General features: G+C 48.9%; 1 protein-coding gene across 6 annotated transcripts in view; it reads right to left on the bottom strand.

Annotated features, from left to right (window-relative positions):
* EBF2 (EBF transcription factor 2) overlaps window positions 1-6,479 on the bottom strand; it is a 212,215-nt gene extending 205,736 nt beyond the window's left edge. For all 6 annotated transcript variants that reach the window (XM_003412466.4, XM_003412467.4, XM_064272664.1 and 3 more), the window contains exons 1-5: window positions 5,944-6,479; window positions 3,419-3,575; window positions 2,258-2,321; window positions 1,874-1,929; window positions 1,306-1,379 (exon numbers count right to left, since the gene is read on the bottom strand). In XM_003412466.4, coding sequence (XP_003412514.1) covers window positions 1,306-1,379; window positions 1,874-1,929; window positions 2,258-2,321; window positions 3,419-3,575; window positions 5,944-6,074 — 482 coding nt within the window. In that variant the 5' untranslated portion in view covers window positions 6,075-6,479. The remainder of the gene's footprint in view (window positions 1-1,305; window positions 1,380-1,873; window positions 1,930-2,257; window positions 2,322-3,418; window positions 3,576-5,943) is intronic.
* Window positions 6,480-22,874: the final 16,395 nt, after the last annotated feature.

The following is a 22,874-nucleotide window of genomic DNA, read 5'->3' as shown; positions in this document are numbered from 1 at the left end:
TGGCAAGTCTGTTTTTCTAATACTTGGTCAAAACCAAAACAAACATGTCTGATTGTTATGGTTTCATTCTGACTAGGTCCGGGAGGGGGGACAGGTCTGCCGGGAGCTGCCCATAAAACAGTTTGTACTAAATCAGACTGCCTGCAATTACTCCAAACTACCAAGTCTGGAGTTGGAAGACATTCACTGAAGCAATAGCTGGGTAAGAATTGAGGCTTTCCCTCCAATACAAGATCCTAGGGGAAGAAAAATGCATATGGAATACACATTTAAATTTAATAGTAAAATTACCACACTCTTCCAAGAGTTTCTTTTTTATATCGTTTCTCACTCTTGTGAGATCCCCAACACTCAGCCTGGTATACAGATGCGCTCAATAAACATTTGTTGAAAAATGAATAAGTGTGTGGGCGAATTTGTTCTGATTTTTTATTTTCTTTTAGTCAAGCAGAAGAAAGGGGGCAATCTTCAGGACCGAAAATGGAATACATTGTGTCTCTGAAAAGAAGACGGGAAACGGTGTAGAAAGGAGAATAGGCCGCACCTTTCACAACTTGTCCCTCAGAACCCAGTTGTTGCTCCAGATCCCACATTCGCCAGGGTCTTATCCCTGCCCCTCCCACCCACCCCTGGGGAACCTTGCTGGCCTTTACCGGGCAATTCTGCCTAGCCTGAGAAACTCTCAGGCATGTGAAATCATAGGAGTGGCGACTTCCCTGAAGGAAGGAAATGGTCCCGCATCACAGACAGGTGCCTCAGTGAAGGGAAGCGCCCAGAAACGGGGGGCTCGACCCTCTGGCGGTCCCTTGCCCAGACTGAGTGCTTCCAGTACTTTGACTGGAAGTGAATCGGTAACTCCACAAGTGGCCCCACAATGAAATCTACCCCTAGAGCGCAGGTCAGGTGGGAACCGAGCAGCCCCTGGCCTGGCTCGGAGGTGGTTTCGGGGAAAACCCTCGATTCCAAACCCAGCGTGGGGCTGCGGGGGGCCTCAAGCGCTGCAGCCAACCCAGGGACAGCGGAGGCTTTTCCGGTGACCGAGAATGTCCGGCGACGCCGGTGGAGTTGAAATCCTGAGTGTCTCTGGATTTTCTTTTCGAGTGCTTCTAACGGATCTGCCCCAAGAGCCTTGCCTTAAAGGGAGAAGGGTCTAGTGAACTAGGCCCCGGGCGAGTCTGCGGTCAAGGCCTCCCTTCCCGCTCACCATCTCTCTGAAAGGTAAGGCCCGGAGCCTCCTCGAGCCGGCCAGCCGCGGCTCACCTCTCTGGTTTTCCAGCAAAGCCCGGAGGAAAAGGCTGCTCTTACCTGCACATCACCTCGTGCGTAAGGAGAACTCGGCACATTTCCGGATTCTTATTCTGTCCCTCATAGGCGATGGGCTGCGGGGGCGGGGGCCGGGGGGGGCAGGAAGGGAGCAGAGGGACAAAGAAAGAGGACACTTTAGAGCAAACACAACCATTTTTCCTCTTACCACCTGCTCCTTCACTGTGAGTTCCGGGAGCCGCACAGAACCTGAGCAGTTGCCAGGTTAATTAAAGCAAAATAACAATAGAAAAGTTCTTCCCACAGTGAGAAAATATTTCTCAGCAAAAGGTAACTTTGGTGGGGGGGGTGCTGAGTTTCCCAGTAATCGTTTCCTCGCCGCCTCCCTTTGCTCACCTTCGGCCGCCCCCCGTGTCTCCCCAGTCGGACAGAAATGGCACAGGACATTTTCTAGAGTGACGCGGTGCAAATTGCTGTGGAGGGGGTGTATGAAGCCTGACCCAGTAAATCATGGAGCGCGTGGTGGGGTCGAAGGGAGGCCAGAGGCTAACTAGTGGGAAAGGGGCGGCTGATATCGCGCCTGGAGAGACCGAGTGGCCGGCGAGCTCACCTGCTTGGTGACTGAGTCGATGAGCCTAACGTAGAGGTCCTGCTCCGTGCGGACGCCTGCAAGGGAGGGGGGACGGACGTTCACAACTCAGGAGCCGCTAAGCGCCTCCAGGCACCCCAAACCTGTCTCCGACGTGAGGCAAAGGCCCGAGCACCCTCTTCTGACTGTAGGCGCCAGGGCTGAGCAGTTGGGGGGAGAGAGACGAACCTCCTCCCTCCGCCCCCCGCCCTGACTGAATCTCCCGCAACCCTCCTGTCCCTGGGTCCACCCTGGAAGCCGCCCACAAGCGTCTGCATCAAGGTCAACTGCCTTCCTTGAAACTGAAAAACACCTCGCAGGTTTCTGGAGCCCACTATCAGGTGCACTTCGGTGCGGGGCGCTCACCGTTGCTATAGAGAAGCTGTAACTTGTAGTGGGTGCCGTTGTTGGTCTTCTCGTTGCCCTGTTCCTGAAAAGATAGGCAACTTTCGGTTCCCCCTCTTGCCAGCCCCCCAATATGAGCACGTCCCCACACTGCCTCCCACCACCTTTCTGCCCCTCAAAAGACAGCTTTAAACAACCCCTCTGCCCAGGCCGAGGTCAAATGACAAGAGCCAGCAACAGAACTCAGAAATTTGCCAGAGTTCTCAGCCACTTGACCCCCCCAACCGCCTGTCCCGCCCTCTCAAAAATGTCCTCCGAAGTGTGACTCCTGAGTCTCAACGACCCAGGCATCACTCTAGTGCTGTCTTGCCCCCACCCAAACCATCCGGTGCTAGCCTGTACTTATTAAGCCCAAGGTATCTCTTGGCCGAAAAGTGAAGAGATTTGTCATTTGGAGGGGCAGCACTCGGTTCTTATCCCACCAAGACCAGAGCTCACCAGGGCCAGGAGCTCAGGGCCAGGGTCCCAGGGTTCAAGAAGAGCAGGGGGAAGGGTCCTTGGAAAGCTCTGCTCTAAAGTTTGTGTTGTACAGCTGGGGAGACTGAGGCCCTGAGAGGACAAGGGGCTTTTCCTTGGTCACACATAGGCTTAGGTAAACGGTCCTTCATCTGAAATCAAATCCAGTCCCAAAACCAGCGCCTGGGTTCAGAGCAGGAGCTGCTTTAGTGAGCAAGAGTAGGAGAGAAGGCATGGTTGGGAAGGCAGGCTGAAGCTGGGCTGGTGGGTTTCCACCTAGTACTGATTCAATCCATCCAGGCCACCGACGCCAGCAGGTGCAATAAAAATAACCCTGAGAAGGGCCGGGCGGCCTTGGGTATATTTTTGTAAGTTATGCTTTAGTTAGAAGGGCGTTTGCTCCGCAGTTAGGGGTTGCTAATGACCAGGAGGCTCCGGAAGCAGACAGGAGAGCGCTTCCCGCAGCAGAGCGCTGGGTGCGAGGAGTGGGGACAAGAGGAGGTGCGGAGAAACCCAGTGATTTAGGGGCTGGGGGTGAGAAGCCTCGATTTATCATCCCTGATGATGTGAGCGGAAAGTGTCGGGAGTGACAGATGGAATCTTCAGTGCTTTGCAAGGAGGGAGTTATTAGGCCCCGGAAAGGGGGGGAGGGGGACCTCCGCTTACTTTGTCGTTCTCCACGAAGTCCACGAAAGCGGTGCGCTCGATCTCCACCGGCTGCCCCTGCCTGTCGTAGAGCGCCAGCACGAAGTGAAAGAAGTTTGATTTCCTCAAGTTGGAGGGTGGCTGCTTCTCAAAGTGGGCCCGGGATAGGGCGACCCCACTGCGCAGGGACAGATACGGGGAACACCAGGCACCGGGAAAGAGAGAAATACACGGTGTTACCAACGCACATGCAACATCGCAGAGGCGCAACAGTCAGCGTCCCGAATCCAAAATCTTGGGCCCCTCGGCCTTTTCTCAAGTCGGATTAAGAGCCAGGACTCATGAGACGGGTCGCAGTGGCCATGGGGGTCGGGTGGCCAATGCCTCCGGCGGCTCCTCAACACCACCCGGTGGTCCAGCCTCCCAGCGTCCCAGTGCTGGGCCATTCACTGTCGGGCTTTACTGGAGACCCAAGGATCGAGGATGCAGACAGAAACTTTGAGTGATTCTGGGGACAGCGGCCGGTCAGTGTCTGTACCATCGGGTCGTCCCTGCCCCCTTTCAGGTGGACCGCAGAGGTGGTACTCCGGGTTAGGGGAATAAGCGCCTCCTTTGCTTTTGAAGTGAAACGCCCCCCGCCCCCCCAAGCTAACTCTGAAAGACGGTGGGTAAGCACCCCCGACCGAAACGGGAAGCCCAGACTGAGCCCAGAGCTCCCTCTTGGTGAGAGAGGGGGAGGCTTCACGCTCTCCTTCCCTCGCTTTTCCGAAAAGTAGTGCCCCGGTCAGTGGCTGGGCGAATCCCGGTGACCGTGACCCGCACAACAACACACAGCGGGTCACCACGGATGTTGTGATACTGATGGAACCCCCCCAGTCCCCAGAGCTGATGGGCTTGGAGAAACCAAAACGTTATGAAGAGGTAGAAAGCGTCCTCGCCTGGGGCGGAGGGAATCTCGGCTCAAGCCCTGTCTCCCGGCGGCCCCCGCCAAACCAGCTGACAGCGAAACCAAAGTTGGGGGACCCGGGAGGCGCCCTCGAGCTACCGCAGCGTGTGCACCCACCTCCTCGCCGACCGGCAGCGGCCAGGGCAAACTTATCTCCAGACCACATTTAACCAGAGACTCGGGGCCTAGGCGAGCGCGCAAATAGCGGGAGATGCCCCGAGCCGCTGGGGTCCCCAGGCTGCGAGCCCCGGAGTCGGAGCACTTTCACTTTTTTGCTAGAATAGAATATTCTCGCCCCGGCTGCCTGTTCCAATTTAGCAACTGTTTGATCCGGGTAAAGAAGGTGGGGGAGGCGTCTTTAAGGAGCCCTGCTAAGAAAATGCGCCGAGCTCTCGGAGTTCACTCTGTCTCCAGCTCAGAGAGTCCCCCCGACCGGCTGCAGAAATCCGTCTGCCCGAGGGATCCCGGCACCTCCTGGGCTCGGCCCGGGTCCCCCCGAACGATTCGACTTCTGCTTCCCCTCCTCAAAGAATGGCAGCTGGTTCGCTCGACCCGGGACACCTGGAGATGTGGCCTGTCTGGGAAAGGGGTCATTTCTCCGTGTGATGTCCGGGCTTAGGGGTGGGCTGCCTGGAGTGGGGAAGGGAAGGCGAGCATCCTGGGGAGATGTTCGTGATCTCTTCGGGGAAAGGGGACTGCCTCTCACAGGCAAGGACGTGGAGCCCAGACATCCCAGCTCAGTGGTGTTGATGGGATGGGGGGCGGACAGAATGTCTTTGTGGAGTGGCCACCAGAAAAGGTGTTTCTATCCCAGCACGCGGAGGCTCTAGAAAGAAGCCAACTTCACAGACCGCCAAAACTAGAGGATGGTGATTGCTAGGACTTCTGGCGACCAGCCTCTTCTCCTCGCCTCTCCTCTACCTCTACGGTTCCTTCTACTGTTATTTCTTCATCTTTTTTCTCTCTCTCCCGTCATCCCGTGTGTTTGGCCGACTGTTGGATTACTGAGCTCTGACCTTCCCAGCCCCCACCCCCCATTCCCAGCTCCCGGCAGCCGCTCCCGCCTCTCCCGCTCCCCACGCCGCCGCCGTCACCATCTGGCCGCCGAGCTCCCGGCCTCCCGGAGTCGCCCGGCAAGATGCGGTAGGAGAGGCGCTCAGGAGCGGCGTGGTGAAACCCAGTATCCCCAGGAAGCCAACTCTCCACCCGCGGCCGCGACTCCCAGCTCCGGTCCTCAAGCTGACTCCCCAGGCGGCCCGGCCCGAGTCGGAGGACTAGGAGCTGGACTGCGACGCGTTGAATATTTGCTATTTGATATTTTTCTGGTCTGTGGGGAACAACTAGGGTAGAGACGCAAACGACTCAAGCAGTTCAGACACTCGAGTGTTGTCTGCCGGGCCAGTGTCTCCCTGACTGCAGCGACCTGCTTGCCCGAGGGCAAACCCCAGCACGAGGGGCCAGAGCGACAGATGGGGACAGAGAGACGGACAGACAGAGGGAAAGAGAAATCGGAGATAAGGGGGACAGAGAGAGTGAGGGCGAGAAGGAGGAAGAGACTTTGGGGCCCTCTCCCAAAATGTGAGGCCCTCTCATTCGTTACCTCTGCGCCGCGACATTGGCATCCACCACACCGACATTCCGGACCCAGGACCTGACCGAATCCATCTCAGCACCCAGCGATTTCTCTTTCAGAGCTGGTCCTCTTCCTAAAGTATCTTGGATCCCAAACATTTAAAAAGTCTGATCCTTTACTGTCACTTTAAAAATAAGAGTACAACAAAACAGTCCTGACTGTTCCCAGCGCTGCCACCAAACCGTCTCCTTCCAAAGCAATCCAAGAAAAGGGATCAAGTGCTGAAGTTTCAGTCCCTCTTGGGAAAAAAAAAAAAAAAAAAGCTAATGGGTCCTTTGCTTCACGCGCGAGGTGGCAGACTGATGTAGTCAAATTTGGTGTTTTATCCTCGGCAAATTCAGATCTGCCGCCTCAGCCTCCCTGCCCTAGGTCGCTCGCATCCTTCCAGTCGCAGCGTTGCATCCAGAAACTGATCACAATTTAGCAGCATCACCTGTTCTGGGAGAAACAGCAGAAGATTGATGGCTGCCTAATCTCTCCCCTTCCTCCTGGTCCCCCCCTCCCTGTTCCTCCCCTCTGCTCCAATTTAGAAAAAAAAAAAAAAAAATCCCCAACAGGATCAGTTGTAAAAGGAAGGGGAAGACCCAGAGTCGAAAGGAGGCGGTGGCTGAGAGCGCCACGGAGCCGGGCTTCAGCCGTGCGCTAGCCCCATGAATGGGTGACTACTGCCCAGGCCGCGGGAGGAGGAGCCCCGGCCCGATAAGGAGCCTCATTTGCATGGAAGCTCGGGATTGGTCGGCGCCGGGCAAGCTGGGCAGACGTTCTCCGGCAGCGCGCGCCACGCTCGGCGTTGCCGGGAGTCCGGGAGGTGAAAGGGGACAGAAAACTGCGGGCGTCGAGTCCTTTTCCAGACCTGGTGTGCCTGCGTGGGATGGGAGCCCCCAAACCCTGCGCTGTCGTGGGGGAGCGGGGCAGCCGCAGGCTGGAAAAGCACCGGCTCTGCCTGGCAGCGGGAGCCCGAAGTCTCCGTTAGTCCTGCCTCTCCCAGTCCTGCCTCTAGATGCAGGGATTCTGTCGCCTGCCGGGAGGCATATTCATTCCTGGGGATTAATCTGTGTGCGTATAGACGTGTTAGTGAAGGAACGGAAAGCGTGGCCACATATACGCAGGTTTTGTGCACACGTTCTCCCACAGCAACCCAGTTCCCCGAACGGCTCTATCAAGTACCCCGGAGTTACATGGTGACGCTCAGATTTTGTGCGCAGTTTGCAAGTTGTTGAGAGAGAGGACACATGAATGAGAGCGGAAAGGGTGTGGGTGGGAGGGAACGTACGAGGCTCCAGTGCTGTTCCGATAAACAGTGCCGGGGAAAGCGGTCACGGAGCTAAGGAAAATACCCCAGGCGGGCGACAGCCGGAGTCTCAGCCGGGCAGAGCTTGCTGACAGATCCGAGCAGGTTGAGAGAGTGGTCTGGGCGTTTCCTCGGGTGCTGCCCCGCCTCAAGTTCCCGAAGCCCGGGGGACCGGGCAAAGGAGTCGGAGGGGGGCCAGTGGGGGAGTCCCGTAAACTTGGCCATGGCGCGTGGTCGCCGCGCGGCTCGCCGCGGGCTGGTGGCCTACAGGCGGTGGCGGCTCCGCCGAACAGCTGAAACCCTAGACGGCTTTTTAACTCCGCCGGGCAGCTCGCGGTGCCTATTAAAAATCCTCCTGGCTGGGTGTTATTTTCTTGCTTCTCCTTTTGTATTCTGATCTGTGCATAGATCTGCTGCTATAATCTAGAACAGCAGCGCGAAAACAGATTTGAAGACAATGAATGCAAATCTGTGCTCAGAGACCATCTGCCGTGGAGGAGACAATCAGCTGTTCCGCAGTTAAGCGACTGCGCCGGAGTCTTCCGGCGTCATTACCGAGAGGGCCTTCGCGAAAGCCTGGATTACATTTGGAAGACTTTCCCCCTGTTTAAGATTCAAATCTGAGGATGAATTAACTCCCGACCAGATCCCACAGGTGTAGGTGAGCGCTCACAAATGAACTGCAAGAGTTTGCCGCTAGAGGACAGCCCGCCTTACAACTCGTTTGCCTTGCGCTGACAGGGAGCTCTCACTTTCAGAAAATACCGCTGTCTTGAGAAAGGGCAGAGTCGGCGCCTCCACCCCAACCCGAGAGCAAACCTCTACCCCAACATGCGCGCGCAGCGTCGCGCTCAGAAAGCGCAGGTCTCCACTGCGGGAATGTCACTTGAAAACCGATGCGGGGTGCGCGGGCCTCTGCACAGACTTGGAGCCAAGGAGCTGGTATAGTTGGTTTAGGACAGGAGAACCTGAAATCCCAGCCTCTGGATTATGTTGACTGTGGCACCCCGACCACCAGGGCTCTGGTTTGGTCCGTCCTGTTAGGCATGAAGGGGCGGGATGAGCAATGCAGAGCGATTGGGCATCGGAAAAGGGAAGGAGGCCGTTGTAAAAGCCAAGTAAGATACTAGCTGTCCAAAGAAAGAATAGGGAAGTTGGAAGAGAAATTTGTAGAGATGAAACTCACTACCCTGTTCCAACTCAGCTATTCCCTATTACATGCAGGGTTTTATGAATGTTTTCGGCTCCTGCAAAAACTAACCACCTGGAGTCTTCTATCCCCTGCCTTCTCTTTATAAATCTCTCCAAATGTCAAGTAACGCCCCTGACCCTACCCCACCATTCTTGTCTAGGATCAGCGCCCAGAGGAGCCAAGGCCTCAGATTCCTTGGTGGAAACTGTGGAACAGTCTGGGAGCCCCTCAGGACGTGTCAACAAGGCCGGTGACTTTTTTTTCCAAGGGACCTCTGATCGGCTGGTTCTCCACGCTGCCCGGGAACGGTGCCGAGAGCAGCCCGAGGGGCCGCCGGGCAGCAGTGGGCCCAGGCCTAGGCCTGGCCGGCCTGCCCCTCTGGCCCGTGTGGGGTGGGGTTAAAGGGCATAACCCGGGTCGAGGACGCCGGCTCTTCTCGCCCGCAACAGCTGCCACCCAAATTATGCCCTTCAGGAAGCGAATGAATCGGTCCTTTCTCCGGACTCCCTGCTGCGGCCTCTAAACCAGACGGCCATGCGGGTCGGACGCCCCCCTTCCCCTTGGCCACCCCACCCCTGCCCCCGCACCCAGTCCTTAAGGGACAAGTTCAGGGCCGCGGAACCTAGGCTGTTTTGGGGAGCCCCGGCCCCGGAACTAGGACTGGGGAAGAGGCACACGGCTCCCCGCGGCCTCGCAGGGCGCTCGGGGAGAAGGGCCGCCGCGCTGCTGGCGGCCCCGGGGGGCGAGTGGAGGGAGCTCAAGTTCCTTCGCTGCCGGGACCAAGTTCCCGGGCTAGTGCGGGCGTGGGGGGAGGGGGCGGTGGCTTCTGCTCCTTGAGGCGGAGCTTCGGCCTGCCGAGAGCAAGGAGCATTTGTGCCACCCGAGGTGGGATTAATTATTTTCGTGTAGGTTTTAGCGAGGGGGTGGGCTCAGTGTAGGCCACCCGCGCGGAAGAAGCGTTAGTGGTGGCGTGAGCCGCGCCGGCTGTGCCTGGAGGGTGGCTCCCATCTCCATCGCCTCCGGCTACCCCCGAACAAACCTCCTTTTCGAACGTGCAACGCACACCGGCCCCGAGCCGCGCAAGGGCAGGGCAGGCGCAGCTGCGGCCCCGGGCAGCCCGGCGCAGCAGGGGCGCCGAGCCCGCGCGGGTCTCCGGGGCTCCGACTTGCGAGCTTCGTTCCGCTCCTCGCCGGGGTCGAGAAAACGCCAAGAAAAAAATTATTAAAATTCTTCACAATTGAGTCACACAAAACTGGGGTGGTGGTAGTGGCATTCCGTCTTTTGCTCGGTCCCCTCCTTTGTTCACTCTTTTCCCAAATGAACTTCCGTTTTTTTTTTCCAAGTTTCACATTTGCACCTCAATGAGATACATTCCATTTTCCCTAACTGGTTTTAAGGCCCTTTTCTCCAGTCTTATCTGGTCCAGTTCCTCCGGATGCCGCGTCTCTCTTCCCAGTTACCCACTCACCCAGTTAGAGGTTCAGAAATTGTTCTTAGAAATGGCTCTCCCGGCGGGTTTCTCTTGCGGTGGGGTCGCGAGGTGAATTTACAGGTGTGAGGACCCTTCCCTCGCCTTACGACCACCATCCCCACCCCCACCGAGACACTCTCACCCGCGGCGGCTGGGTCTACGCAGCCGGAAGCACAGAGCCGAGCTAGTACCCGGAGAATTCGACCCGCAGGGACAACCGGTCTGGATTCTGTAAATGAAATAAGGGGCGGTCCCCGTAACCCCTCCTTGGGTGTGAACTTCCCAATTTCTTTCTTTTTTGCTGAAATCTTTGCTCCCTTTTTTTCCAGGTAGAAACAAATGGTTTTGCTCGCCATCTCAGAGTCCTATCGAATATCTAGCTCACAATTTTTCATTAAATGATTTTTTTGTTAATATCCAACTTTATTAACTCCTACTCCAAACTTCAACTTTGAGGAATTTCTTTCTTGCGGAAACTAGATTTGAGTACTCCAGCAAATGAGAATTCTTTAAAGAGGGAGGGGAGAGAATCATAAATGCACAGGAAATAGCTCCTGCGGACCCGCAGCTGATACCGAACAGTTCCCTTTCAGGGCAATTCCGTAAGAAGTGGATTCGCTCTTATTTTGTTTTTAAAATGGTGAAGGAGATTTGAGAGGGAACAGCGGCATAAATACTGAGGTGTGGAAGAAAGTTTTATAGACACATGATGTTACACCCAGGCCACTTGGGTCGCTGCAATGACTTTACTCAAAACGGACTGAAGAAATCAGAGTCGACTTTTCCTAACACTTGACATCTTAAGAAAGCTTTTCTTTCACCTCCTCCTCTTTTTCTTCTTCCTCTACTCTCTCGCCTCATTCCTCCCCTCCCCGTCAGTGTTTCCCTTCTGAAATACCCATCCTTCCCATTCCCTTATTCCTGGAGTGGAGCGAGCGAGGAAGCCCGAGCCGCGGAAAGGTCCAGAGAACAAATTCTGGAGGAAGCAGCAGCAGTGTTCGATAGTGGCCGTCGGTGCTGGGCCGGCCGGCAGCCTTGGTGTGGCTGCCAGGGAGGTGCGTGTGCTGGGGGCAGGTGGTCTGTAGAGAGGCAAGTGCCTGGTGCTGCCCCCGTGCGAATCTGGGGATCCGATTTCTCAGGTGAGTGGGGGTGCCCATCGCTCTTTGCGCCCTAAGCCCCCAGCCCCGGCCCTTTTGAAGGCAATCGGTGGATTGCAGCTCCTTTCGCGCTTGGAACCCAAGCAGGAAAGCAGGGGCATCTCTGTCACCACAGTACTTAAAGCGCAGCGACTTAAGGGCAAATTGGCCAGCATTATTAAGAGGCCCGATGGAGCAGGTCTCCACGAAGATAAGGCTGAGAAGAAGGTATGAATGAATGGAAGCAGAATATTTATGGAGGACTTAGGCGGTATCAGGCACCGTCACACACTTTTTCACCCTTAAGCTTGACAGCAACACTTCAAGTGGGACTTATTTGCCCTGTTTTACAGATAAGCAAAACGAGGATAGGTGAGAATAAGTGGCGTCTCAGCTGATAAATAGGGAACAAAGATCTCCGCCGGTCTTCCAACTTCTAACACACCACAGTAGAGGTCAGTATAAGGCCTAAAAAAAAAAAGTTAAGTGTGACCTTCTGCCCTCTCCGTTTTAAGTTTTTCTCCTTAGGTCAGGGGAAAGATTTCTGAAGAACTACTTTGAGATGTCCCTCTTCTCCTAGTGGCCCAGATCCCCCTGCCACTCGGCAGGGGAAAGCCCGCGGGACCTCCCAGCTCCCTCCCTGCTCCCGGCAGAGGTGTGAGCGATGTGTTGATTATTCATATTTTTGCCGAGCGCACACTTCGCCGCGGCGGGCGCCGCCACATTTCACACGTACACACATGCACACGCCGCTCACCCCGGCCCGGCATACACACAAGGAAAGCGCCCCTCGGGTGGGGAGTGACAAAAGGCTCCCACTCACTTCTCCTCAGGTCGCCTCTTTCTCTGGCCCACAGAAACACACCCCAGATTTCCAGATCCAGCTGGCTTCTTCAAAATACCCCTGCCTCCCCAACTCCCTCCTCCCGGGTTTGGGGGGGGAGGCAGCTGTAAACGTGGCACCAGCTAGAATTTCATTCCATTTGACACCAGGGATCTGCCCCCCCCCCACACACACACACAGCGCCATCACCTCCACCCACAGCACACGTCTCAGGTGGCAAAGGAGAAAATCAGAGAAAGGCACTTGAGTAAAATGCGTGTTTTCAAGTTGTCTTTGATGATGGAGACCCAACTTCTAACTGCGGGATCTCTTCAAATTCTGCCCAGGGCCTAGACGTTCCATGTCTAGCGTGTGGAACACCCCTTCCGCGGGAACTGAACAAGCGTTTCGCGGCAGGTCGGCCCAGGGCACGCGGGACGTGGCGCCCGCGGAAACCTCTGCGCCAGCTGGGAAAGCAGAGCTTGCTGGCTCGGCTGGGCAGCCCCGTCCCACCCTAGAGTGGGCGACGCAACTGCCACTTACTCTGGTTTCCCCAAAGGAGAAGGCAGAGGAGAAGGAGGTCGCGGGGCTTGGGGTCCCCAGCTTCTGGACAGTCCCAAGGGCGGGAAGGTAAAAAGAGCTTTAAGCAGAGTTTAGGGCAAACCTGGCCTTACCACGTAGGGGGCGCAGGGCTATAAGGCCGCGAAACCCTTACAGTTCGACCCAAGGCAAGTTCAGCGGAGTGGCATGATGCAGAAACTCTTCCAGCTTTGGTAGTTGCAGGGCCAGGTTACAGCCTGTCGTTTACTGGCATTTAATATTACACCTCTGAGCCTTAGTTTCCTTACTGGTAAAATGGGGGTGTTTATTCACTACAGGTATCACTTGCCTTTGGGGTCAAAAGAAAGCTTAGATGAAAATCTGGCACGTACTGTGCGTTCAATAAATGTTTGTTTCCCTTCAGCACCTGCATCTGTAAAATGAGCGTGATGCTTGCTTACTGTACTCAGTGGGTCGTGGTGAGCCTTCTATGGGCATGGTTTTCTTCCCCACTAGCATGTGGGCTCCTTGAGGCAAGAATCCTGACTTATATATCTTTGGGGCTCCTTCACCTGTCACGAGGACTGCTGCACGCTGTGGGCACTTAGTAATTTTTTTTTTTTTTAATATGGAACTATATGTGGGAAAGTGCTTTGGCACCTGTTCGGTGCTGCAAATGTCAGAGGGCACGGAAGACAACGGAGCGGGGGCCTTTCCCCGTCAGGGGATGCGACTTGCTAAGAGTCCGCGTGTGGGGGTTCATCGCAGCCTTTCTCCCGGGACACTTGACAGGTCGCACCCAGAACACGGTTTGCTGTATGCCGCTGCAGGCTAAGCGGAGTGCTGGCGCCGTGGGAATAACCAGAGAATTGAAGGAAACCGTGAGGAGTTCTGGAAAGGTCCTTGGGTTTCTGTGACACACCCTAGTCGAGCAGGGGTTCACAAAGAGGGCAGGGAGAGGAGAGGAGCTCTTCAGGCGCTGCGGGTCTCTGTCTCAGGAGAGCTGAGCTTCAGGAAAGTCGCTTTCCGGAGGCCTTATCGAACGAAGCTGGGGGAGGAGGAAGCTAAGAAGCCAGGGAACCTACAGGGATCGAATCTGGAAGTGGGAGAAGGCAGGGTAGGGGTTGGGAAGGAGAGACAGAAAAGGCTTCAAAATTTCCTATTCCACAGGACTGAAGACTTCTAGAAGCACTTTTTGAATTGCACCTTTTATACAAAGGCAATGCATGCTTATTATAGAAAGAAGAAGCAAACAAAAGAAATAACCACTGTTAATGTTTGAGGGGGTTTCCTCCCAATCTTTTATGCATTTCTTATATGCATGGACTATTAACTGACTTGTTACTTTTGGGCTCACTTAATGTAGTATAATTTTTCGTACCATTAAGAATTTTTCTATAATACCCTTTAATATTGGCATAGTATTTCATTATTCAGAAAAGATATACCATAATCTGCTTAACCAACATGCTATTTTGGACATTAAGTTGTTTCTAATTTTTCACCATCATAAACAACACTGTGGTGAACATCTTTGTAGATGTAGCTTTTCAAACAACTTTTATGTATGTTAAGTATTTTTTGAGATAAATTTCTAGACATAAAATTGTAAAATCAAAGTGTATGCATGTTTTTAAATCTTTATACATATTGACAAATTGCCCTTGTAAAAAACTAATTTTCACTCCCACCAGCAATACATGAGATTGCTCTTCCACCCCCACCAATCTTCCCAATCTTTGAAGTTATTTTCTTATTACAAATTTTCTGACTTGATAGATTGGAAATATCCTTTGGTATTTTTATTTGCATTTCATTTTTATTTCATGAATTTCCAATAAGGGATTTTTTTCCATAGATTTTTTTGGCCACTATACATCGTTGGAGAGTTGTGAGTTCTTATTTTATTAAGGATATTGAAATTTAACTTATATATATGCAAACGCTTTTCCTAATTTTTTGTTTACCTTTAATTTTATTGATGGTAACTTTTTGGTGTTTGATATATAGAAATATTTTATTTAGAATGTTTTCATTTATAAGTAAAAGAACAAGTGACTAACAGTGGCTTACTCAATAAGTACATTAATTACCTCAGATAACAAGAAGTCTGGAGCTATATGGCCCCAGATGAGATGTAGCCATCATCAATGCCATAAACAGTTCTGGTTCTTTCACTCTTCACCCCATCATTCTTTGCATGTTGAGTTTTCAATCTCATGTTTACTGTCCCATAGTGATAAGATGGCCAATGCCATAGCAGACATCATAGCATTCATTCAAGGCAGGAGGCAAGAGGGATGGAGGCATCAGCAGCTTCTGTCCGTTTTAACAGCAAAATGAAAGCTTTTCCAGAAACAGCTCTATGTCCTTTTTGCCATAATGGAGCCACACGAGCATCCATAGTTAAAAGGGCAGCTAGGAAAGCAATTACCTAGCTTTCTATCCTCTGTGAAGAGAGACCTCGGAGACAGGGAGCTGGGAATGACAATTGATAGGCAACCAGTCAAGCCGGCCACAAAAATATCTTTAAAATGTATGTATGAAATCCATTCATCTATTCCTTTATAACATTTTCCTCATGTATCATATTCAGGTAATCTTTCCCATCCCAAGATAATTTCTAGATATTTACCTATATTATCTTATGATTTCTCTTTTTACATTTACTTTTTTCTCTAAAGAAACAGAATTGTTCATTACGGCCTTGTTTCCCCTTGCGACAATAAGCATCAAATTTTAGAAGACTAATTTAAGTACATTAGCTATAAAACCAAACCTGCTGCTGTTGAGCTGATTCCGACTCATAGCAACTGTATATGACAGAGTAGAACTGCCCCATAGGGTTAGCAAGGAGTGGCTGGTGGATTCCAACTGCCATCCTTTTGGTTAGCAGCCAAGGGCTTAACCACTGAGCCACCAGTGCTCCCTCTTAGATGTAAAACCAAAAAACCAAACCCGCTGCTGTCAAGTCAATTCCAACTCATAGCGACCCTATAGGACAGAGTAGAACTGCACCCATAGGGTTTCCAAGGAGCGCCTGGTGGAACTGCCGACCTTCTGGTTAATAGCCATAGCTCTTAACCACTGGGCCACCAGAGTTTCCATATTAGCTATGATTCCTTTATTCAAAATATATTTGTTTATATGTTAACTATGTGCCATTTGGAACGATTTTGGTTTAGGTTATCAGCTGAAAATCAAACTTCATTCACCAAACTGTCAGTTGTACAAATATCATTTACCAAATAACCTTTAATTTCCCCCCAAATATGAACTATCACTATATACATATTTCTTAAACACTGAGATTTTGTATTGGAAATGGAAATTGATTATTAATTTAGAAACTAGGAAAACAACATGCTCCTCAGTTTATTAATTTTCTTTTATGTCCTGCAATAAAACTTTGTTGTATTCTTCATATAGAGCCATCAGAATTTTTGTTTAAATTATTTCTAGGTAGTTTGCAAATATATTTTTTCTATTACAGTTCTTAGCTCACTATTAAAATAGAGGGAAGTTTATTATGGAATGCCATCTTACTTACCTCTTCTTAGTTGTTGCAGTCTTTAATTAATTCAGTAAGGCTTCCCAAATAGACAATCATATTATCTACATAATGATGTTTTGGTCTCCTTTTTTCCAATAAGTACATTTGGTTTATTTTACTTGTTTTATTGCATTGGCTGAGACCTCTATTACAAAGGCAAATAGTAGAAGTATTGGAGACAAACCTTGTCTTGTACCTGAATGCTATTGGTATTTTTATAATGTGCCATTTTTAAGTATGATGATACTTACTGGTATCAAAAATTATTAAGTAATGATACCATTACTGATGTCATATGGAAGATGGCTGAAAGCAGAGAATACCAGAAAAATGTTTACCTGTCTTTTACTGACTATGCAGAAGCATTCAACTCTGTGGATCACAACAAATTATGGATAACAAGGGAAAGAATAGGAATTCTAGGACACTTAATTGTGCTCATGAGGAACCTGTACTTATACCAAGAGACAGTAGTTCCAACAGAACGAGGGGTACTGTGTGGTTTAAAGTCAAGAAAGGTGTGCATCAGGGTTGTACCCTTTCACCATACTTATTCAATCTGTATGCTGAGCAAATAATCCAAGAAGTTGGACTATATGAAGAAGAATGTGGCATCAGGATTGGAGGAAAACCCATTAACAACGTGCAATATGCCCATGACACAACCTTGCTTGCTGAAAGCAGAGAGGACTTGAAGCACTTACTGATGAAGATCAAACACTACAGCCTTCAGTATGGATTACACCTCAACACATACACACACACACACACAAATCCTTACAACTGGACCAATAACCAACATCATGATAAATGGAGGAAATATCGAAGTTGTCAAGGATTTCATTTTACTTGGATCCACAGTCAACACCCATGGGAGCAGCAGTCAAGAAATCAAACCACGTATTGCACTGGGCAAATATGCTGCAAAGATCTCTCTAGAGAAGTGGTTAAAAAGCAAAGATGTCACTTTAAGGACTAAGGCGTCTGACCCAAGCTGTGGTGGTGTTTTCTATCACCTCATATACATGAGAAAGCTGAACAATGACTAAGAAAGACTGAAGAATTGATGCCTTTGGATTATGGTATTGGTGAAGAATATTGAGCATACCATGGACTGCCAGAAGAATGAACAAATCTGTCTTGGAGGAAGTACAGCCAGAATGCTCCTTAGAAGGAAGGATGGCAAGACTTCGTCTCACATACTTTGGACATGTTGTCAGCAGGGATTAGCCCTGGAGAAGGACGTCATGATTGGTAAAGTAGAGGGTCATCAAAAAAGAGGAACACGCTCAACACGATGGATTGATACAATGGCTGCAACAACAATGGGCTCAAGCATAACAACAATTGCGAGGATGGCACAGGACTAGAAGTGTTTCGTTCTGTTGTACATAGGGTCGCTATGAGTTGGAACCAACTTGATGGCGCCTAACAACAATAACAATGATTTTTCTATTCTTGTTACTAAGAAGTTTGATCACAAACAGATGTTGAATTGTATCAAATGTATTTTTTACATTTATTAGGATTACAGAGCTTTTCTCCTCTTCAATTATTGTAATGAATTATAGTAATACCTTAATGTCGACATATCATTGCATTCCAACAATAAACCCAACATACTCAATCATTTAATCATTTATTCAACAACACCAAGTCCATGCCTTAGTGGACCTTTTATTCCAGGGGTGCAGGTGGTGAATGACCTACAGTTTTCTCTTGTTCGTTTTATATTTGCAGGTGTTTGATATATTTGATCCCCTTGACAGCCACCATTTATTCCGACACACTGTCCTGTGCCATCCTGTCCTGCAGGCTAACTTCTTTGGTGTTCTGTGGGTCATTCCTGAAGGCCTTGCTTAGAGTCTACCTCTCCAACTCTTTCAAAGATTTTGCAAACTCCAAATTTTCTTTACTAAATTCGTTTCTGCTTATGATGTTTAGAGAAGTTTGCATTTCTTGCCCCAAACCCTACCTGGCATATCCGGTTTTGGTATTTTTATACAAGCTCTATAAAAGTAATCTCTACTCTTTTTAAATAGCATAGGATCTATGTTTTCTTAAAATTAATGGAACTTGCCTTAATAAAATTATCTAATTTATTTGATGGTTGTTGATTCATATTCAAAGTTTTTTGATCTCTTGTTGAGTGTATTTGGGTTATTTTTTTATTTTCATAGAAAATTATCTATATCACTGATATTTTGAAATGCACTACCATAGAGCTGGAAACCCTGGTGGCATAGCGGTTAAGAGCTATGGCTGCTAACCAAAGAGTCAGCAGTTCAAATCAGGCACTCCTTGGAAACCCTAAGGGGCAGTTCTACTGTGTCCTATAGGGTCACTATGAGTCAGAATCGACTCGACGGCAATGGGTTTGGTTGCTTTGGTTCCACAGAGCTGTACCTGGTTTTCTGCTATAGTTTTAATTTTCTGCGCCTGAAATAGTTGTTCTCATTTCTACTGTTGAATATCTGAATTTTTTGTTTTGTTTCATTTTTATTTCTCAACACTATTCCAGCTTACATTCCCATCAATAGTACACTAATGACTTGTCTTTCTGATTTTTGTCAATCTTATGGCCATAAAGTTATATCTCATTGTTATTTTAATTTGCATTTCTTTGATTGCTAATGGGATTGAGCATGTCTTCAGATACATTTTAGCCATTTGTGTCCCCCCTCCAGTTAGCCACTTATTCATAGCATCACTCATTTTTCCATTAGGTTTTCAGCCTTTGAGGTTGTTGTTTTTGTTGCTGTTGTTGTGCTGCTTCTTCTGTGCTGTTGTTGATGTTGATGATTTTCAGGAGTACCTTGTATGTTTAGATATTAACCCATTGTCAGTTTTACATGTTACAAGTATTATCTCTTACTACCATTTGTCCGTAACTGTGTTATCCTTTATTGATTAGAAATACTTACTTTCTATATAGTCAATTTGTTCAATTTTTGTGGTTTTGGATCTTATTTTAGAAGTCTTTCTGCCCTCAAGATCACGAAGAAATTCCTCTATGTTTTATTACAGTTTTATCTTTCATATTCATGTGCTTAATTTATCTTGGGTTTATTTTGTAAAATGGTCTAAGAGAGTAGCCCAGATTTTGTTTTCTCCATAGAGTAAGCCAACTTAATCACACCACCAAATCTTTTGTAACATGGTAAGAAAGAAAATTTCCCCAATCTGGTCTGGGACAAAACTTTATGTATGAGATGTAATTTACAACCTTTCTGAGAAATAATAAGCATTCTTGAGTGATTTTCTGATAAATTTTAGAGACTAAGGACACCTGAGAAGTTGTCAGTCTTGAAAGGAGACAAATATTAACTAATATCCTTTTATCGTTCTGCTGTATGAGTCACCTTGGGATGCTGGAACACAGTAGCATAAAATGGTGGCTTTAAACTACAGAAATTTATTGTCTCACAGTTCTGGAAGCTAGAAGTTCAAATCAGTGTGTCAGCTGTGCCATGCTCCCTCTGAAGTCTCTAGGGGAAGATCCTTTCTCGTCTCTGCCAGCTTCTGGTCGCCCCAGACATTCCTTGGCTTGTAGATGCATCTTTCTCTTTTCCTCTTCTATACAGATCCCACTCAGATTGGATTAGGATCCACCCCACTCTGGTATTATCTCATCCTAACTGATAACATCCTCAAAGACCCCATTTCTAAACAAGGTCAAGTTCACAGGTACCAGGATTTAGAACTTCAATATATCTTTTGGGGGGACACAATTCAATTCATAGCAACAGCCACCTTCTTGTTTTTTCTATAAACTTCACTTCCAAGAGAAAAACATTTTAAGTAGGTAGCTCAGGAGCCTTTTCCCTCATGGCAAGCTTAAAATGAAACTTTGACATGGCCTTGTAATCATTTTTTCCAAAAAGTTGGTTTTACAACAGCTTATTCATTCTTCAGTTCTTTATTTAGATATAATTATCATTTGAATGAAGTACAGCTTTGAGTAATATTTTGGAAAATGATATGTGGATTTTATCATTTTTTTACAATAAAATTACTGCTTCCATTCCAGTTCTCTTTGGTAATAATCCCCCAAGAATTGTTTAGAATCCTTTTACAGAATGTTACAATTAAATGTTAGCTACCAATGTTTTATCTACTTTGATTGAAATGACAAATTAGGGTTTAAAAGTGTTATTTTTCCAGTAATTCTACACTGTTGCACCAGATTGCTCTCTTTCTGTTAAACTATCAACTCTCCTTATATGTCTAACGACTTTGCATATTGAGTGTTTGCGCTTCCTACAGAGCAAAGTGAATGTTTGTATCAAGGACAAGCTACTTAACATCTCTGTGCTTCGGTTTCTTCATCTATAAAATGTGGTAATGATATATTTTAGCTACTTTTAGCAGGTTTTCAGGTAATGGGACTTGAGATGGAGTCTTGCATGGATTTTTTTTTTTTTTTTTTTAGGTCATCCAGCCCTCAATAAAGAAAAAAGGGAAATGTTTAGAATTTTTTGAATTACTGTACATTTTACTTTTCTAGATTTAAGCTCCAATAGTCTGTGGAGAATAGGAAGGCAACTACAGCTAGAGGCAGCTCAACTAAGGAGCCTCATCTTTATGCCTGAGGGTTGTATTTCATATTTGTTACAACAGCCCAGTGTTAACTGGGATAGTGGCCTTTTATTTAGGGACTCCTCCACTAGTTTTTTTTTTCTGCCCTCAGTACAGGTCCCTGCATGGCACAAATGATTTGTGCTTGAGTGCTAACCTAAAGGCTCATGGTTCTAACCCACCCAGTGGTACCAATCTGCTTCCATAAGGATCATAGCCAAGAAAACTCTACTGAGCAGATCTACTCTTTAACACATGGGGTCACGTGTGTCAGAATCAATTTGATAGCAACGGGTTTGACTTTGGTTTTTTCTGCCCTTGGTATGTCCCTATGTTGTGCAACCAGTTTCTGCTTGACTACTAACTGAAAGATTGGCAATTCAAACCCACCCAGTAGTACTATGGAAGAAAGGGCTGAAGATCTGCTCCATGAAGATTACAGCCAAGAAAGCCCTGTGGAGCAGTTCTATTCTGTAACACATGAGGTGGCCATGACTTGGAGTTAATTCAACAGCAATGGATTCTGCCCTCGGTAGGACAAACCTCTGCAATGCCCATGCTGTATTTAGGCTGTATGCCCAAACAGATGAATATGATGGGTGCTGGAGCAATCCCCTCACCCTGAGAATCTAGCTAGGCCCAGTGCATGGCTCTGAGGCACAGGTAAGACTGAGAGCTCCCCAACCCTCACCTCTAGTCCTGGCTGCTCTGAGTTAGGGAGTGCTTGTGGGGTGACTTCTACTAGTCCCTAGGTAGCTTTTCATCCGTAGAAAATGCCTGAGACAAATGCAAAGGAAACACCTGTCTAGGCAGGCCCTCTCTCAATCCAGTCTCACATGTAATATATCCTAGAGAAATTCCTGGAATTTTATTGTATGAGAATGCCACCTTTCTCTAGTTTCCAGCAATAATATTTTTTTTTATTGTAATATTCTTTTGGCAATTTCAACAAGAACTTGGAGCATGGGTTCAGATGACGGGAATATCTTACTCAGCTCTGTATTCCCAGCACCTAGTAAAATGTAATAAGTGAAACAATTTGTATGTGATGAAGAAGAGATGAGTTAGTGGAGTGACCACATAATTTATAGTCTAAATCATAGCCCTATTTGAAATGAAAGGGGATACTGGCCAGATGGGTCACCAGACTAAAAGAAGTAAAATGTGACTGTCCCCTGCAAGCTGGGATATATGATGACCTTATGAATAAGAGAAATGGGGAAGAAAAAATAAAGATCACTCAGTGGTGCCATGGGCAGCATGCAAGGTGATAGCCATATGTTCTCTTCCAAAGAAAGAGGAAACATAATAGAGTGAAAAGTGATGGAGAAAGTAATACACCTAGGTGGCAGGTTGGATTCCCTGGGAAATCATCGCTGAGATGGAGATGGGCATGCAGGAAGTCTACCGAGGAACACCCTTGTCAATAGTAAATGAGAGGAAGTAAGAGAAGCAAGGTTGAGCAGAGGGAGATGTTTGCTGTGACGGGCCTCAGGGAACCCTAAAATTGGTTTGGCCATTCAGAGATGTCTCCTATCAAGGCAAGGAGGCCGAGCCTTTGTACTCCTGCATCAACGGGTCATGGGATGTGTACTACGGGAAAGGGCATAACCTGGGCCGAAGCAGCTTCCTTCCAATGGGGTCAATTCTCTCAGAGGGGTGCAGCTGTAACCTTCAACAGCTAAGACTCTCAGCTGGAGAAATGAGTGCTTAGGTCCTAAAGGAGGATCAGGGTAGTTCACCACAGCATCTACCGCTATGCTCCTCAATTACTTCCTTTCTAGAACAGGTTTTCTCTGTCTCGGAAAGCTGCTATAGAATTCTGGATGATCTTTTTTTATGGAGAAACTTACAAGAAGAAAATTAGTGGGGCGAACTACAGTCCCTGCCACTGCGGCTGGTCTAAATGCCAGCGTCATCACTAAGCATGGAGTCACACAGTCTTGTAACTCATGATGTCACGCCCCTCGTGGGTGGGGCCAGCCGGCAACCCCCACCCCCTGGGTGGAGCTTCCCCCCCCCAACTCAGGGCCAAGCTCTACTCTGCATGGCCCTGCCTTCCTCAAATCTCCTCCTCTCTCCCATTGGCCAAGGCAGAGACAGTCCTCTGCCCAATGGCAGGCACTGCTACACCAATTCTAGTGACCCGCACTGCCTTGACAGCCCCTCCTCTGCCGCAGATCCTGGAGGCATTTCGGTGTGACCCCCTCTGATAGTATCAGCGGTTGCGGTCTGCCCACTGCTCCCCTACCCCCTGCACTCCCCTAGTGAAGTTGCTGTTAAGACCACAACATATCATCTTCCTCCTCTACAG

The sequence above is a fragment of the Loxodonta africana genome, chromosome 19 (assembly GCF_030014295.1).
Source record: "Loxodonta africana isolate mLoxAfr1 chromosome 19, mLoxAfr1.hap2, whole genome shotgun sequence".
Lineage (NCBI taxonomy): Eukaryota > Metazoa > Chordata > Mammalia > Proboscidea > Elephantidae > Loxodonta > Loxodonta africana.
Note: the sequence above shows the minus strand (reverse complement) of the source record. Positions and strands in the feature narration are given on the sequence as shown.